The sequence below is a fragment of the Sprattus sprattus genome (genome assembly GCF_963457725.1).
Source record: "Sprattus sprattus genome assembly, chromosome: 19".
In the NCBI taxonomy this organism is placed as follows: domain Eukaryota; kingdom Metazoa; phylum Chordata; class Actinopteri; order Clupeiformes; family Clupeidae; genus Sprattus; species Sprattus sprattus.
This window is the reverse complement of record NC_137917.1, coordinates 9,987,540-10,004,774: the sequence shown is the minus strand read 5'-3', so window position 1 is coordinate 10,004,774 and position 17,235 is coordinate 9,987,540. Positions and strand designations below refer to the sequence as shown.

Here is a 17,235-nt window from a genome sequence, read left to right as displayed (position 1 = left end):
CCATTAGAAAAAGAAAACTAGCAAAATGAAAAGAAACAAACAGCAAAGGGTTTACCTTGCTAAAGTCCACTGTGCTGTTCTCACGGCTGCCCGCTCCGTTGATGCGGCCCTCACTGGGCTTGCTGTTCTCCAGGTTCCCAGGGGCCGATTGCGGGGACGCCAACAACCCTGCTAACAAGGATTGGGGGGAGGAGGGAAAAGACCAATCAGTGGCTAGGAAAAACACAGCATTAAACAACCACAGCTCAACCTCAGCTCAACTTCCACAGCGCTGGCATTGTTATTGTGCTCTTAACCCAATCACAGAGCAACTGTTCCAAGCATTGAGAATGAACCCCAAGAGCCAGAAAATGACACACACACACACACAAATTCACGCAAACACACTCACTCTCACAAACACACTCATGCAAACACACACACACACGCTCACGCAAACACACACTCACGCAAACACACACAGCTGTTATTCAATCTATGGCCTGAGGCAGAAAATCTATGCTAAATACAAATCCACATGTTTTCGTTAGCTGGAGAATATTCAGTATGTGGTAGAAGAAAGCTTACAAACCAACCAACAAACAAACCAACAACATCCATGGGGACAGTAAGGGGGAAATACTGAGGGGTAAGAAAGAAAGCCGGGGCAGATTTGAGCACAGGTGGGTGGGTGTGCTTTCAGTCGTCAGCCCTGCAGTGTACCAGTTTGGGTCTGGCCTCGTCAGAGAGGAGTGGAGGGGAGGAGAGGGGAGGGAAGTGAGCATGTGTGAGTTCCATGTGGAGGTGTTTGTTCGCCAGAAATAAACCCTGTTAATAAGATGCACCACTCTGCTGCAACTCACGAAAAAAAAGAAGGTGGCAAAAAGATGGCTTGTCTAACAAGCCGCAAGGTTTATTTAAGGGAGATTACCTCCTCAATCACGGGGAAAGGGGTGAGGGGAGGGGGAATGCATCTTGGATGGATATCTACACATCTTAAGCTCAGTCACAAGAGAGTGTGTATGTGTGTGTGTGTGTGTGTGTGTGTGTGTGTGTGTGTAAAGTGTATGCGTGTGTGTTTGTGTAAGCATCTGTGTCAGTTGGAGCGTGTGCCTATGTGTGTGTGTGTGTGTGTGTGTGTGTGTGTGTGTGTGTGTGTTTGGGGAGGTGGTAGGGGTTCATTATCAGAGCTCAGTATTATTTCAGACGATTATTTTGCTGCACCCGGGCGCCTCTAGATGGTAATAAGCTGGTGAGAGGCGTTCCTTACTCCACAGGGATAAAAAAAATGGATTGGTCAGACTCCTGGCCCACTCAGGTCAGCATCTAGCATATGTGATCCTTTCCCAAGTAATTTAAATGCTGATGAGCCGCATTCATTACAGTGTCAGGGCGGTACTCTGTGATTCATTCCCTGCACCAGCCTCCATCTATGTCTCTCTCCCTCTCTCACACACACACACACACACACACACACACACACACACACACACACACACACACACACACACACACACACACACACACACACACACACACACACACACACACACACACACACACACACACACACACACACACACACACACACACACACACACACACACACACACACACACACACACACACACACACACACACAGAGCAGGGCTTTATGAGAAAATGTGGGTTTTCCACTTCCATCAACTCCGAGCTTTTACAGGACACAGAAACACACATACACACGCACACACACACGCAATTGCAAAATGCTGCTCTGCAGGGACACCGTGACATCACAGGGTTTCTTGCTATCCCAGGTCTCATCTTACGGTGTCAGAGGGTTGCAACACGAGCCTGACTCTCCACAGTTTTTCTCTCAGCTTCCACACGTACAACACACACACACATCGTTTATTAGCACCCGCCAGTGACCTGTCAAATGCTGCTGAGAGAGGTAGAACATGGTGCTGAATTCACCAGTTAGATTTAACAGGTTAGTGCTGTCTGTGTGAGATTTACCATGTTAGAGTGCTGTGTGTGTGTGTGTGTGTGTGTGTGTGTGTGTGTCTGTGTACTTGCATAATTGCATACGTGTTTGTGTGTGTTCTAACGAATGCGCACAAAGAAAATAGACTCACACTCCCACACACAAACACACTTCATCTGTACCCATTAAAGATGATGTTATCCCACATATAAGTAAACTTTCTCTACTTTTACTGCTCCTGTTAGGGTCCCTGCTGAACATTAGCTCACAGATAACTGAACATATGATTTGTGACCAGCCTACTTCATAAATCTGGGCTTTAAAAAGGTCGGCTTACCTTACTGCCGCCACCCCATAGGGGGGTCCAACTGACCTCAGCTCCTAAAAATAAGCGCTACCTCACCCCCCACGTCCTGATAACCTCTCACCCTTCCCTCCTACCCACAAGCGCTCCATCGTCAGGCAGTTGACAGCAGTCTCTTACTCCATCACTGGTATGAACGAAAAGAGAATTCCTCTTCTTCAAGTGTATTTTTAAACTGACAGGTTCTAAATCGGAGTGAATAAAGTGAGGCACCTTTAGATGCATGTCTGTGTGGAAAGATGTGAACCACGTGTCTAATGACAGCCAGGCAAGCACCTCTGAGACAGCAGCACAGTGCATTATAACCTCATTGAAGTACCAGGCTGCTAGGAACGCCAAATCTGGTAGCTTAGTGTTCATGTTAACTACCGAACACACACACACACACACACACACACACACACACACACAGACACAGACACAGAGGCCCATGCATGAATGTTATGGTGTGTTTTTCAAAGAAAACACACACACATATGACTACAGACATAAACTTGCAGACACACACACATAGCACAAGCTTTAGACAAGCAAAGCCTAAACCTTACTGTGCTTGTTCACACTGAATGTGTGACAAACAGATTGGGAGGGTGAGGTGTTATTATACGGATGAGGGGTGAAGGGGGTTTAAGGCAGACAGAAGCTCATTGCTGTCATGCAGATGGATTCACTGCTCGTGATATTTGCCTTCTGGAGGAGCCAAGAGCCAGGCCAGGTGGGCGGGGTCCGGCATAAGCCCCTCCTCTCTGAGGGGCGTCTCTGTGTGAGGGGGTAGCTGTTCCTGAACTTCCTGCTTCTCCCTCTCCTCATCGGGTGGGAAAACCACCACCTGAGGAATCCCCTCCTGATCGCTGGGGCCAACCAGAAGCTGAGGGCCACGCAGGGGTGGGCCAGGGGAGCGTGGGGCTGGCGAGGAAGGTCGGGGGGTAGGGGGGGTGTGTCTGGGGGTGGCAGTTGGGGTAGCAATGGGGGTTACAGTGGGGGTGGCGGTTGGGGAGGGGTTTGGGGAGGTGCTGGGGGAGGACGTGGGGCTGGGCAGGAGCTGGTTGAGGAGGAGGGAGGCGCGGGAGACCAGGGAGGAGCGTTTCTCCTTGAGGCGGCGGAAGTGGGAGAGGCTGCAGTGGCTGCCGATGGAGGAGGTGCGCCTCACCAGAGACAGACGGGAGAAGGAGAGATCCTCCCCTAGAGACGAGAGGAGAGGAGAGTGATGGAGAGTGGAGTAGAAAAGAGGAGAAGAGTGGGCAGGAGAAGAGAGAGGAAGAGGAAGAGGAGATGAGATTAATAGACACAAGAAGAGAAGAGAAGAGAACAGTTATGAAAAGAGGAAAGAAAGGGATAAGAAAGTAGTTAAGGAGAATTCAGGAAAGAGGGATGGAATTGGTGAGGGAAAAATGGGGAAAAAAAAGTTGAAAATGAAAATGTGCGGTCAACATCATGATGTCACACATGCACGGCATGCTGGTAGCATGGAGGAGGAAGTGAGTGGTGATGATGGAGAGGAACTGCTGGTGAGAAGAATTTCAGACCGCTATGTGAAATAGTCACATAATAACACAATCACACACCCACACACACAAACTGATGAGAAATATAGAAACACACACACAACCTGATGACACACATATTGTGCAAACACCCCAATACCAGTGACACAAACCATGCCGTAGTACGTCACACAACCTGCACTGAGGCCTGGGCCTTAGTGATGAATGAAGCAATAGATCTTGACCACCCTCTTCAAACAAACTGTTCACGCCTTTCATGGTTGTCTGTTGATAGCAAGCATAAAAAGTAGCGATGCGAATTCTGTTGGCTCACTTCTTTGCTCAAGCAAAGAACCAAAGCAGCATCCAACCATGCTTCATTTCACACACTACAGGTGGCTTCATCCAGCCTGCATCTGGCACACTTGCTCTGTGAGACTCACAACTTCACACCAGTGTTATTCTAGTGTGCCAGGCCACGGGCACTTCACACACACAAACACACAGCAAATCTTAAGGGTAAAATCTGAGAAAACAGGCAGGGGAGTGTTCACTGGAAACAGTGCTGTTGATAAAGAGACCACTTTAATTAAACAAACAATCTGCTCTCTTCCAGGAAAAAATGTCAAGTAGGAAAAGTGGAAAAGATTGGAAAAAAAGAGAAAAAAAACAGAATGATCTTTTCAGGAGTCTCTCTCTCTACAGGGCTAATCTCTACAAAAGAAAAGAAAAATTAAAAACCAATACCCCCCCCCCAAAAAAAGGATAAAAGAGGTTATTCAAAGCAAACAACAAACAAGTTTGGTGCAGGGAGAAGCATGCTCACCATTCCGCTCAAGCAAATGGGGGTCAGAGTGTTTCTTGCCTATGTCGGCAAAGGAGCGCACAAGAGGGATGCGGTTGCTCAGCTTCTTCTCGCTCTGGTGGTGGTGCCGCTTCAGCATGGCCTCCCGCACCTTCTCACGCAGTGACTCGTCCAGCTGGCCTGACGCCACCATGCTGTCGATCACCATATCTACACACACACACACACACACACACACACATACAGGATGCAAAAACATATGAGCAAAATGGATTCCCCACATGGGCTTTCACACACACAAACATAAGACAACCACACACAAACACACACAGACACATCTAATCAAGACAACCTCTAATCACATTTACATTTTAAGTAGATTTGATCATTTAGCAGATGCTTGGGGCATGGAACCATGCTTTTCTTTAATACACTTTATTGATAAGCAACAGGGTGAATTACAGGGGTGTTTGGGGAGTTGAAGGGGGTCTGACCTTCCTAATTAACACTGACACCATCTTAAAGGAAAGTGGATCCGCCTGGAAGGCACACTGAATAGTTTTAATCTCTACAAAAAGATCAAAGAGGCCACTGAGGAATTTAATGCAAGACCTTGAGGGTTGTGGTTATTACAGACTGCTCCAGGGCAAGCAACCTATCTACTACGGAGATGGAAAGTCAGGGTTGGAGAGGCGAATCCGGCCCAGGTTTTGGAGCCAACCACCTGAATCTGCTAACTAGCAGTCCAGATGGTGAGTTGAGGGGTAACATTAGAGTTTTAGGTAGTATTCTTCCATTTGAGCGCACACTTTTTTTGCATGCCTCCACTTTGTGTGCAATTCAGTCACGTTTATTCTCCCTTACGCTCTCCGATCACGCCCACAGCATTTAACTTCAGATGTAAGTGGGATCATGAAAGCGGTTTGTCTAGGCGTCTGCACAAGTGTAGAGGGTCAAGTGGAATTCAATGGATGCACCGCAGGTAGGTAAGCTCAAGTATTTCTAAACGAGGTCGGAACACTCGCAGCCACCTTCTTTGCACTTGGGGAGCCTTATATTACATTAATACAAATAATGTTCTGTTATTTCCGTAGATGCCTTCATACCTCCATAAGCCTAGTGTGCAATGACATAGCAAAAGTGAGTGCTATGATCAGGAACCACACTGCACACCACACTCAAATTCATAGGGTAGTGTTTAATGACGCAGCATCATAGAAGTGTGCTTATGTTACCGCCCTAATCTGCAAGCCTGTACCAATCCAATTTCTGAGCCTGCAACAAGTATGCACTGTCAAAACCAATGGCACATGGCATGTAGTATGGAGTGAGTAGAGGGCAGTACACAAGGCCTGTTTTCAGGTGTCCCTGCTCTTCTACACCCATCTCAACCCAGGCTCAGATAATTGCTGTGTCCTTATGTGGGCTAGATACTTAGGTTAGATCACCAAATGCTTTCAGCTAATCAGAGTAATGTTCCTCCCAGCTCTTGACCAGCAGCATGTCCTTGTGGGAGCGTAGTGTTAGAGGCAGACACAGGGTAACCAGGGACACACACAGACTCTCTCACACAGACATACAAATACGTAGCCTTGTCATAATGCATCCAAGGTTCATAAAATGTTTCATATGCTGTGCACACATGCAGATACAACATCTGTGTCTGTATGCGACTTATATGTATAAGTTATTTCTCTCACACACACACAGACACACAGACACACAGACACACAGACACACAGACACACACACCTGCAATGTCGTCGATGTTGTTGGCTCTCATGTCCAGCATGACGGTGCCATTGAGGATGCAGGAGCGCAGCTCAAACAGGCTGTGCAGGGAGAGTGTGGCCACGTACGGCTTACTCCATCTCTCACCGCCGTCCTCCACGTCCTCCTCAAACTTCAGCCACCTGCCAGCCCATAAACACACGTATAAACATGTGCATATATATACACGTATATACACACACACTCATACAGACATACATACATACATACATACATACGCCATAAAAACAGTACAGAGTCACACAGGTGCACAGCATTTCACACAGCTGGAGGACCACCCACCATATATAATTACACTGACTCACACACAGACACACGAATACATTCTCTCGCTCTCTCACATTCTCGCTTGCTCTTTCCCTCACACACAAACAGACACACAAACAGACACACACAGACACAGACACAGACACAGACACAGACACAGACACAGACACACACACACACACACACACACACACACACACCTGGCTGTTTCCTTCCACTCGTAGGCGTGCCCGTCCCTGAAGGACAGCTCGTCCAGTTCGGTGAAGAGGTCGTGGGGGATGTGCTCTTCATCGTCGTCCTCTGTGCCCAGGATGAACTGCACCCTCTGGGAGGGAGTGTCTGCACATAAGAGAGAGGGCACGGTCAGGGTCACACTGGCTCGGAGCAGCACAACGCTCACAGTTACTCTACAGCAACCCGAACAAGAGCAGAGGAGGCTGAATGGTTTCCATGGTTCTTATTTCATGACAAATGTTTTTATCTACCATGCCAAATAGGCTGGCACTGCGTTCATTAACATTCAAATGTTTTTTGTGAGAGGCCAGGCCGTACGGTCTACAGTCGTGTGTATATCTAGAATTAAATTAAATTAACACATACCTGGCTGTTAAATTTAATGAAAATAAATGTAACTGCTAGAATTAAATTTAAATCCCTCACTCTGGCCTATAGGGGCAGCCACTGGATCGGCACCTGTCGATTTAAATGCTATGATTCAGCTCTATTACCCCTCTCGACCACTCTGCTCCTCATGAGGGTTGGTTGTCTTTGCCATTTCTCCATAGCAAGAGATCTACCTACCTACCTACCTACCTACCTACCTACCTACCTACAGTCTGTTTCAGCAACAGGTACATTTAAAAAGTGCTTAAAAACTAACCGTTTCATTTATCATCTGTATAATACATTAATTTCCTATAGGCCTACTGGTTAACTCTGGCTAAATCTGCACCAAATCTGACTACAGGTAGCTAAAGCTCACTCTCAGCGCCGAATCGGACTACCGGGAGCTCACTCGCTCTCAGTGCCAGATCAGTGACGCATCAGCGCCACAGGTAGCTCACTCTCAGTGCCGAATGAGCACCAAATCTGACTACAGGTAGCTTACGCTCACTCTCAGCGCCAGATCAGCGCAGAATCTTTGTCATAGTCAGCTGCTTCCTCCTGGCTCCTGGAGCACCCAGCTGCGATCTGGTTTTGGCTGTTTCAATGACTTACTGAACCCCAAAACATGACACTGTGCCCCCCTGCGTCTGTCTCAGCTTATCTATCCCATTTATCTCATTTTGATTTGAACAGACAGCATCACGTCCCTCTGTCTATTTAACCCATCTCAGCATTCAGTGCCATATCCATCAACCTGGCCCTGTGTAATTGGGGGTTAACCCAGAGGTAATGATTAAGACAGACATTCCTGTCTCTGGACCTCCCTCTTACAGGTCTTATATGGGATTTAAAACAAGGGGGCTAACCTAGACTTAATCATCAAGCCAGAAGTCACTGCAGTTCAATGTTTACTGCAATGCTTTCACATGCATCCTACGAGCTGTTGTAATTGCTGGAGGGGAACAAGAAAACAAGATGGCAAATTTTGAGGCGAAGTGCTTTTGAAACAGGTCAGCAAAACAGGAAGGAAAAAAGAGAAGCCCGAGGCCCGGAGACTCGCATGCATGCCACAACAACCCACCACCTTGATCGCCCAATCAATGGTCATAGTTTTCCACAGCACGCCTCAGAGGGTGAAATGTGCTCAAGAAAAGATCACACTAAATCAATTTGGAAATGCCAACACCAACAGGAAGTTCATGGTGCATTATAAAACATATGTGCATTCCTAAACCAGCTCATATCCTCATCAATTTAATTAAAGTCATATCCTCTCATACAGCATGCTTTCACCTTCTTGTTAAACAAATTTCACCACCACCCTTAAAAAACAGACACACACACACACACACACACACACACACACACACACCCCATGAATAGGAATAACCATTTGCAGGACATGACATCTGTAGGAATGCATGGACTGCAATCACCCTATTCCTGACAGTGATGAACCCAACAATGACATTGCTGTTGAAGGCTTGACTATGGCAGTGTTTACGGGGGCTGTAGACCTTGTACAAGCACAAGGGCTGTGAAATGGCTTTCTCTACGGGGATGCGGAAACCATGGAAACCGTACCGTAGGTGGGGGACTCGCGTCCGTCCTCGCGTTCATTCTCCCGCTCCCGACGCTTGCGGTGGTGTTTGTGGCCTCGGTGACGATGCCGCCGCCGCTGGCTCTCTCTGCCCAGGGGGAAGTGCACGCCTACATACACCGCCCTGTGACCTGCAGAGGCAAGAAACACACGTCAGAGTGAATGAAGGAATGAATGAGCAAGGAGCGAATGAGTGATGGATGTATACATGGGGGAAAGGATCAACATATGGATATATGGATTTATGGTCAGATAGACCCCTAGACAGATTGACAGACTTACAGGTCAGGGGTAGAAAAGAGAGAAAAGTGAAAGGTAAACAAACAGACAGACATTGTCTCGATGCCAGACAGTTGAATGTGTAGACAGATAGCTGGACTGAATGGGAGACAAACAGATCAATATGAACTGTGTGAATGTATAGAGGGCTGAGCAAAACAGAGAGAGACAGACACTGATCAGTACATGCTTTATTGATCCCCCAGGGCACTGTTGAAGGGACGGTTTAGGGCTTGTACCCACACAGCTGCTCAGAGTGCTGACTGAGCATTGTTTTTCCTTGATGAATCCATTCACTGATCCAGCATATCAGTTATATAGTGTTATAGAGGACACTGGACACACCCCATGAATGTCTGGCATGTGTGCTTACATGTACGTATTAGCTAGGTTGAGCCACAGAGAGAGAGAGAGAGACAGAGAGATAGGGAGAGATGTTATATTATAAACTCTACTTCTGTCTTAACAGGGGTCAGCAAATGCCACACTCTCAAAAGAGCTCAACACCTCACACACACACACACACACACACACACACACACACACTTTCTCACTTTCTCTCTCCCTCTTGCTCACTCGCTCACTCACACACAAAGGAATGAATGAATTATTTATGTCCGTCTGAACAACCAATTCCTCGAAGTCTATGACCTACATTTAGTCAGACTATCTTCGACATTCACACTCACAGCCACACCCACACTCCTCATTTGTTTACCAGTGAGACTAGCTTCATGTATGTGGGAGACACTACTGCCCTGCTCACTGATAGACTGAGAGCACAAACTGGGAATACACAGACAGCGCAACACACAGAAGGATGATTACAATTAGAGTGTGACCAGTTCAGGCTTGCCCCTATGAAACAAAACGAACCCAGACCTCGGCTGAATCCTAAAGCGGGACTAGAAGAGAAGGATCATTTTCTTCTACACTGCACAAGATTTGCCTCAATACAGGAAGCCTTATTTTTTGGGAAACTTGGTTAAAAACCAAATCACTCGGTTTTTGGTTGGTCTTGTTGGAGTATACATGTTTGTAAAAGGTTTTTGAGACTCCACAAGATGGACTCTAATAAGGTGATTAGACATTCCCCTCTGGTTGTCTCTGGATATCCAGTATATCGGAACATGGCCCCCTTCCCTTTTCTTTGAGCATCAAACAACCTCTTCTTGAGATCCTGTAAATAACATGCTGTAGTGGAAGACTACTCCCTCTCTCTGACTGACGCTCACGCTCTCTCTCAGTCCCACTACCCGCTACGCCTCATACTGGCCCATGGGCCGAGGTAAGCTAGTAGCTCTCAGTGTGAAATGACTGAGCTAATCCCTGCACCAGGGACAGCAGCACAGCCAGGTTAAAACTACCACATGACCGTGACCCTCCCCTGGCAGGAGAGAGTGAGGGAAAGAAAGTATATTTTAATAGTATTGAAGTTCAAATCCATAATAGTCAGACAGTGTGTAGTTCAGGCAGAGATACAACCAAAATGGATTCCCAGTACCAAATCCAGGCTGTTAACATTTGGCATCCAACACTAAAGTGACGAATAAAAACGCTGTGTTGTCCTTTTAGGTTTAGACAAAATGTTCAGCTGATCCTATACTGAACCAACAACTGTACTATGGGATTCTGGGCAAGCTCATGGGTGCAAACACAAACCCAGTGGGCTGGCTGTTGAATTTATAGTCTGCAAACCCCTGGAGTGTGTGAGGAGCAACAAAGAGCTCAGAGGTCGGCGGTAACCTGTCTCTCTGCCTAACCAGGCTGAAATCTCACCAGGACATGACTAAAGCCATCCACCAGGGCACCGAGGGTCACTGAGGGTGGCCTACGGAGATACAATTCACTAAAACTCAAACTAATAAACTGCCAGTGCACTTTTCCCCTCCAGAATACAGTGTGTTCTGAACAGTGTGGTTGCCAGTAACACTCTCTCCCAGGAATACCACTCGTGTTTGTACTTGCCAAGGATTTCACATGATCCAAGCGAATATCCCCAGCCGCAGCCTCTATCACAGGGCTCAATAGTATCCAACTGTGAGACTATGACCACACAGAGGCTCAGATTCACGTCTCAACACATATATGTATAGGCAAGGCATGATTATTTAAAGCACATTTCATACACAGAGGCAATTCAATGCATTTTACACACATAGAAGCAAAAGGAACAACGAAAGTGCTTAAGAGCTTAAAACAATATAATATTTAAAAATATGAATACAAATATGTATAATTAAAAGAAAGTACAAAGTTCATAAAGTAGTAACTAAAAGAGATGAATATAATTAAAAATGTAAGTAATACAATAACAAGTAAAGTGAAGTAAGAACAGAGTGCAAGTCTTAGAGCTCAATCATGCTTGATTACTTCCTGTGGATGTTCTTTTTGTTTGTGTAAAATGCATTGAATTGCCTCTGTGTATGAAACGTGATTTATAAATAAACATGCCTTGCCTTTAAGGTGATACAATTTGAATAATTTGATATTAAAATGTGTCTCCAGTGTTCACTCTAAGATTTGATTGACATCCGATCACTGTGTCCAGCTCACGCCACATCCTCCTTTCATTTGCACAGGTCCAAAACAACAACAACAAAAAAGATAGAAGACGACTTTTCAGTTGCGCAAATTGTCCGTATATCTGCCCCCTTAGTTGTTGTATATGGATAGAAAACGCAATTTCATTTAGACCTGTGTACAGTGTGGTCACAATGCATCGGTGACCCCCTCCAGTGGTGGTTTGGACGATCAGATCACAATCCGTCCTCAAATGTGTCTTGGGTACATTTGCACCTGTACCTTCATGTGGTGAAGCACTAACCGATTGTAATCCGATCAACCAAAACACATTGTAATTCCAGGTGTAAATGGGGCCAGAGAGAGAGACAGACAGTCAGTAATTGAGCCAATTGCCCTTTACGGCAGTGAGGTGCGGGGTCCACTTACAAAATCAAGAATTCAACAAATGGGAAAAACACCCAATAGAGACCTTGCATGCAGAGTTTTGCAAAATCATCCTTAAAGTACACAGATGTGCCTCAAGCAATGCATGCAGGGCAGGTTTAGGCCAATATCCACAGTTTATAAAAAGCAGTGACTCCCACTCATATCATTATAAAGCCCTGCTACACCAAGAGTTGAGCAAAGAAACGTGTCCAATCACTCAGCTGGTCCTGAGCCTGAGTTCTTCAGATACCCCCACTCACACCAACATGCAATTCTATTTGGTCCTAGCCTGGCCATAGAGGTGGGTAGGCACAGAGAAACTTGGCTGCCCGAGGAAAACAGACTGTGCCCCCACTGCGGGCAAGGAACAGTAGAAGCAGAGCTGCACTTCCTGACACAGTGGCAAAATATGAGGACATTTGGCAAAGCTATTTTAAAAAGATTGGCGAGGTCCTTCCTGAGTTCCCGTTAGCAAGCAGTAAGGAGAGGCTTTCATACCTCCCTGGAGAAATCCCTTGTCCTCACTGCACAATATGTGACTTCCTGCCATAAATGGAGGGACAGTCAATAAAGTCACATCATTGACATGTGCAGCTGTTGTTAATATCATGCTTTCTTTCATTATTTTATTGTTTCCACTTCTGACTTTCCCTTCAGATGTATCTTCCGAAACCCGAATGCTTTGGCAATACTGTAGCACATGATGGCAGCACTCCGATCCCATCCAATTCTCTCCATGGGGTCTCCATGGGGGGTTAACTGCTCTATCTCAAAGCACATGGCAGTGACCAATCTAGATCTTGGCCGTGTCAGTTCAAATCAAATGCGGAATGTTTACATCTGCTACCGTTGATTATACAGTAAATACGTTGTGAAATGAAACAAAAACACACCACAGTTAAAGTTGTATTAGTATTGATTGATTCACATCGATATGAATGGATTACATGACTAACAACTGGTGCAAAGTAATATGAAAATATTTGTTCACTGAATTAGCGTTCTATCCCAAACAGTTGCGTTCCAGTTTCAAAGTTTCAGTTTCGCTTTCAGTATTTCAACGTGAATGAGAGGGAGCACAAGAACTGAGCGTCTAGCAGCGTTTATCATATCTTATACATTATATATGATGCATTTATATGTCTGTGGGCACGATCTCAAGCACGTGCAAAAGTTGTTGTTGTCCAATTTGAATCAGATACGAGAGACACATGCGCGCCCAGTCCAATTACCAGCGGAATCGAATCGTGTGTCCAGGGGTTTACATCGGAGTCCAGTCGGACTCAAGTCGGACACAATGAATCTAGTTCTGGGGAGACACGTGTCCAATATCCAATTTAAATCGGACTGAAATCGGAAATTGGACACATGTGTCCACACTGAGAGAGACAGACAGAGAGCACAAGCTAGTCTTTGGCTGGATGTAATTACTGTCTGGATATTATTACTGTAATAAACAGAGGGTGGGTTTCTAATCCAAACTAACGCTGTTATGCTAGGAGTGGGGAGGGGAGGAGAGGGGAGGGGATGTAGACACTAGATTATATGGATCCTGTTCTCAGAAATGATCATACTGGAGCACAGGGTAATATAACGTGTGCTTCCTGTATGGGAGTGTGTGTGTGAGTATACATACAAGTACTATGGCCTCTATGCAAATGTGTGTGTGTGCGCGCGCATGACGGAAACCAACCCACTAGTGTGTACTACACCAGGTGCACAGCCGTGGTCTCTTCCTGGCTCTGCCAGATGGAATCAATGCTTAGTTCAAATATCAGGAATGCTACCATTCCCGAAAAGAAGCCAATCCGGGAATGTAGGTCAGGCTTTTCCAGGACATTCCCTCACCCTGTGTGTGTGTGTGTGTGTGTGTGTGTGTGTGTGTGTATATATATCTTTCTAGGCATTTTAGTGTGGGCACATTTGGCATAAGACACCCCTTTCCCCACAAAACAGCTGAACAGCCTGTTAAAATTCTGAGTGTTGTGGGTGTGTGAGTGAGTGCATGTGCATGCGTGCGTGTGAGTGTGTGTGTGTAAGTACGTTAACACTTCCCTGTGTGTACTATGGGCTATGCTAACCTATAAAATGCTGACTGCCAGTACTGTTGCCGCTAGTGAAAGCTGGTCATGTGCTGGAATCACTTAGGAGTCTTTTGTGAGTCACAAGAGTGAGTCGGAGGTGAGTGTTTGTGTGTGGGGGGAGGGGGGGTATGCATGTGACAGCATGTCTGAATGGCTGTGTGGTGTTTGCAAGTGCAGTATACATTTGTGTGTGTGTGTGTAAGGGGTGTTTAAGACTGCTTGTCTAGGGGTATATCTGCATGCATGCATGTTTGTGTGAGTAATACAAAAGAAGGAAATGGTTTTAATTAGTGTGTCCTTTCAGAATATACAGTTTAATGCATAAAAAACTAACACCAGATGGTACAAGAGGTTGAGAGAGAGAGTGTGTGTGTGTGTGTGTGTGTGTGTGTGTGTGTGTGTGTGTGTGTGTGTGTGAAAGCCAGTGAAACAGAAATGGGAGAGTGGGAGAGTGAGAGAAAACAAACCACAGAGAGAAACTGACAATAAAAACGAGAGAGGGGTAAAAAGAAAGTGAAGCGGAGTGATGCTCTGCAAGAGACGGAAAGACTTACTCTCCAGCTCCTCCTTCTCAAAGTTTGTGTGGATGGTGGAGTTGGTCTTCCCCTGGTCAACCACAGCCTCTTCATCGTTACCCTGCAGAAAGATAACAAGGAGGAACTCAGAAGAACATAGACTTCATAGGAGGAACATGGGTTCTGATTAAAATGGGACATAATGTTGTTAAAATGATCTGGTAACCTAAAGAAAGGGTTCTTGTTCATAGACTTTAAATAAATAAAGAAAGTCTACACAATTCTCACGCCAAGTCAGCCTTGAAACTTGGCAACTGTAACTGGACCTCCACAAACGGCAAGCGATGTAACTGTCGAATGTGAAAAATTCTAGACTTGAAATGAAAGGACACGTTGTAGCCCTACTGCGCAGCAGTCAGCTGAGATTCCCAGTCTCGGAAGCAAGCGTGTTGCATAAGTTGCAATGCACCATCTGTTGCTTAAAGTTGGCATGCAAAAGCCTTGCAAACACCACCAATAGCCCAGTTGGCACTGATAGAAGCTTGTCAACACACTAACTGGTGTCTTTTGGCAGTATAGCTGACAATTTAATGTTGTTAAAACTTTTCTTCCATATTTGCAGGGTGTTCCACCCCGGAAACACAGAACTACAGAGGGCATGTCCTGGATGACTATTGGGAAAGACACAGGTGTTAATCTGTGCTTCACATGACCATATGCTATGAAAATGAATTTGACGATATTACCAAAACTAGTTCCCTATAGAACCAAACCTCAAAAAGTGACAAATTGTTGTATAGTGCTGCCATTACAATTGCCAATATGAAAGATCGGCCAATAATATCGGCACGCCAAATTATCAGTTGATTCTTTAGTTCATATCCTCCTTGGAACCAAGAAAAAAAAAGTGACATCCAAATTTTGGTGTGTGATTTCCTTTAAAAAAAAATCAACTTCCGAGGAAGCAAGTCTATGGGTTGGTTCTCAGGAGGTTACGATCTGATTCAAATCGGATATGCATATAAATTGGATTTTGACCGACATTTGAACATTGCCGTAATCAGACTCCAAGGGTGTTGGTGGTACAGTGTTTAGCATCACTGCTCTCTGCGCAGCTGATCTGGGTTTGATCTGGTCAAGTCTGATCTGGGTCTGATTCCGGGCCACCGCAGGATGCTCTTGTAAATCGCCTTGGATAAAAGCGTGTGCTAAGTACCGGACCTTTACCTTTACTTCCCAAGACGAACTAAGAACACAGGCTTCACAGATCAAAGGGGACACAGCCCCCTTCTTAAAGCGGTACAATAGGTAGAAAGGAGATTAGTCTTGGCCTCTGAACAGGTGTCATGAATCAAGGAACGGGATAAATATGGACCAGCCAGGAGACACCTGCCTGGAGTAAAGTGGGTGAGTGTTTGTGCTGGAGCCGGTCCAGAAGTTAAGCAAACAAGTCGTGATGCAACCTTGGTCTGAATTTTTAAATCACTCATGCTCTGCCTTACTTTCTATTCTACCCTCCGCTTCAGTCTGCCTGCCAAGCAGGCTGTAGCGTCTGCTGCAGATGGAACTACACCTTGGCACAACAGCTGTGTGTGAATGACTGTATTTGCGTTTGCATGCTTGTGTGTGTGTGACTTGGCATGGTAGATGTGGAGATGTACAGCCAAGTGATGACAGAGTATAGGTTTTTTCACACGTCACATGAGTGACCGTCTGCTGAGAAATGATCTACTAGGTGACTGACAGAAACACATTCCTTGTCAGAGCAGAGTGTGGACATATGCAATGGGATTCCTCTCATGGCAAAATGCTAAGGTCTGGCTTTCTGCTTGCATGCGCAGAACTGTATGCTATAATCTCTGTTTGCTGGCTAGCCCTAGTTGCAAATGTCGCCTCTTTAAAAAATGCCTCTAAAGAAACTGGGTGTCTGAATGAACTGCATGACAATCCATGAAGACTGTTGACCACATGGATGGACCCTTACGTTTCAACAATACAAAAAGTACAATCTTGAGCCAACCATTTAAATGTCCCGTAGTCAAACAAGTCTATTAAAGGGTTAAACCCAGAACAGGATGTCCTGCTATGAATTAGAGTAAAATCAGATTACAAAATGTGCCCATTTTACAGTCCTTAGGCGTCTGATATTTTATGGCAATAACATCATACTGTGCATAGATGTAACACTTTACGTTTATAAAGACCTAGATGCCTTAAATCATTATGCCCTCTAGCCATCCTTTACATGAATTGAATAGCAATTTGGCCATTTTAAGTTGCATACACACAAAATAATATACTGTACAGTACTGCTGGATCGCATATTTTCTAATAATTTGCCTTCCACGCCCATTGGCCCTACAAGTTTTCGTGTACAAGTGTGCCGGCTAGTGCAATCAACATGCTAGTTCTAAAAACAAGCTATCACCATGCCCTCGCTAGTCAGCGTTAGCACTGCTAGCATGCTAATAGTCGATCGACAAGAGCCATCTGCTTTCTCTGCAACAGCCATTCTTCACCTTTGAAGGGAGAGGTTAAAT

The 17,235-nt window shown here is 45.5% G+C and overlaps 1 protein-coding gene across 7 annotated transcripts in view; it reads right to left on the bottom strand.

The window, feature by feature from the left end:
• The window catches only part of slc4a7 (solute carrier family 4 member 7), a 54,945-nt gene that overhangs the window by 23,278 nt on the left and 14,432 nt on the right, over positions 1 to 17,235 (bottom strand). For 3 of the 7 annotated variants that reach the window (XM_080857579.1, XM_080857578.1, XM_080857582.1), the window contains exons 2-8: positions 14,735 to 14,816; positions 8,850 to 8,996; positions 6,860 to 6,998; positions 6,354 to 6,514; positions 4,623 to 4,811; positions 3,000 to 3,494; positions 56 to 168 (exon numbers count right to left, since the gene is read on the bottom strand). In XM_080857579.1, the coding sequence (XP_080713705.1) occupies positions 56 to 168; positions 3,000 to 3,494; positions 4,623 to 4,811; positions 6,354 to 6,514; positions 6,860 to 6,998; positions 8,850 to 8,996; positions 14,735 to 14,816 (1,326 nt within the window). The remainder of the gene's footprint in view (positions 1 to 55; positions 169 to 2,999; positions 3,495 to 4,622; positions 4,812 to 6,353; positions 6,515 to 6,859; positions 6,999 to 8,849; positions 8,997 to 14,734; positions 14,817 to 17,235) is intronic. The other 4 variants (XM_080857581.1, XM_080857580.1, XM_080857584.1 and 1 more) reach the window with 2 other exon arrangements.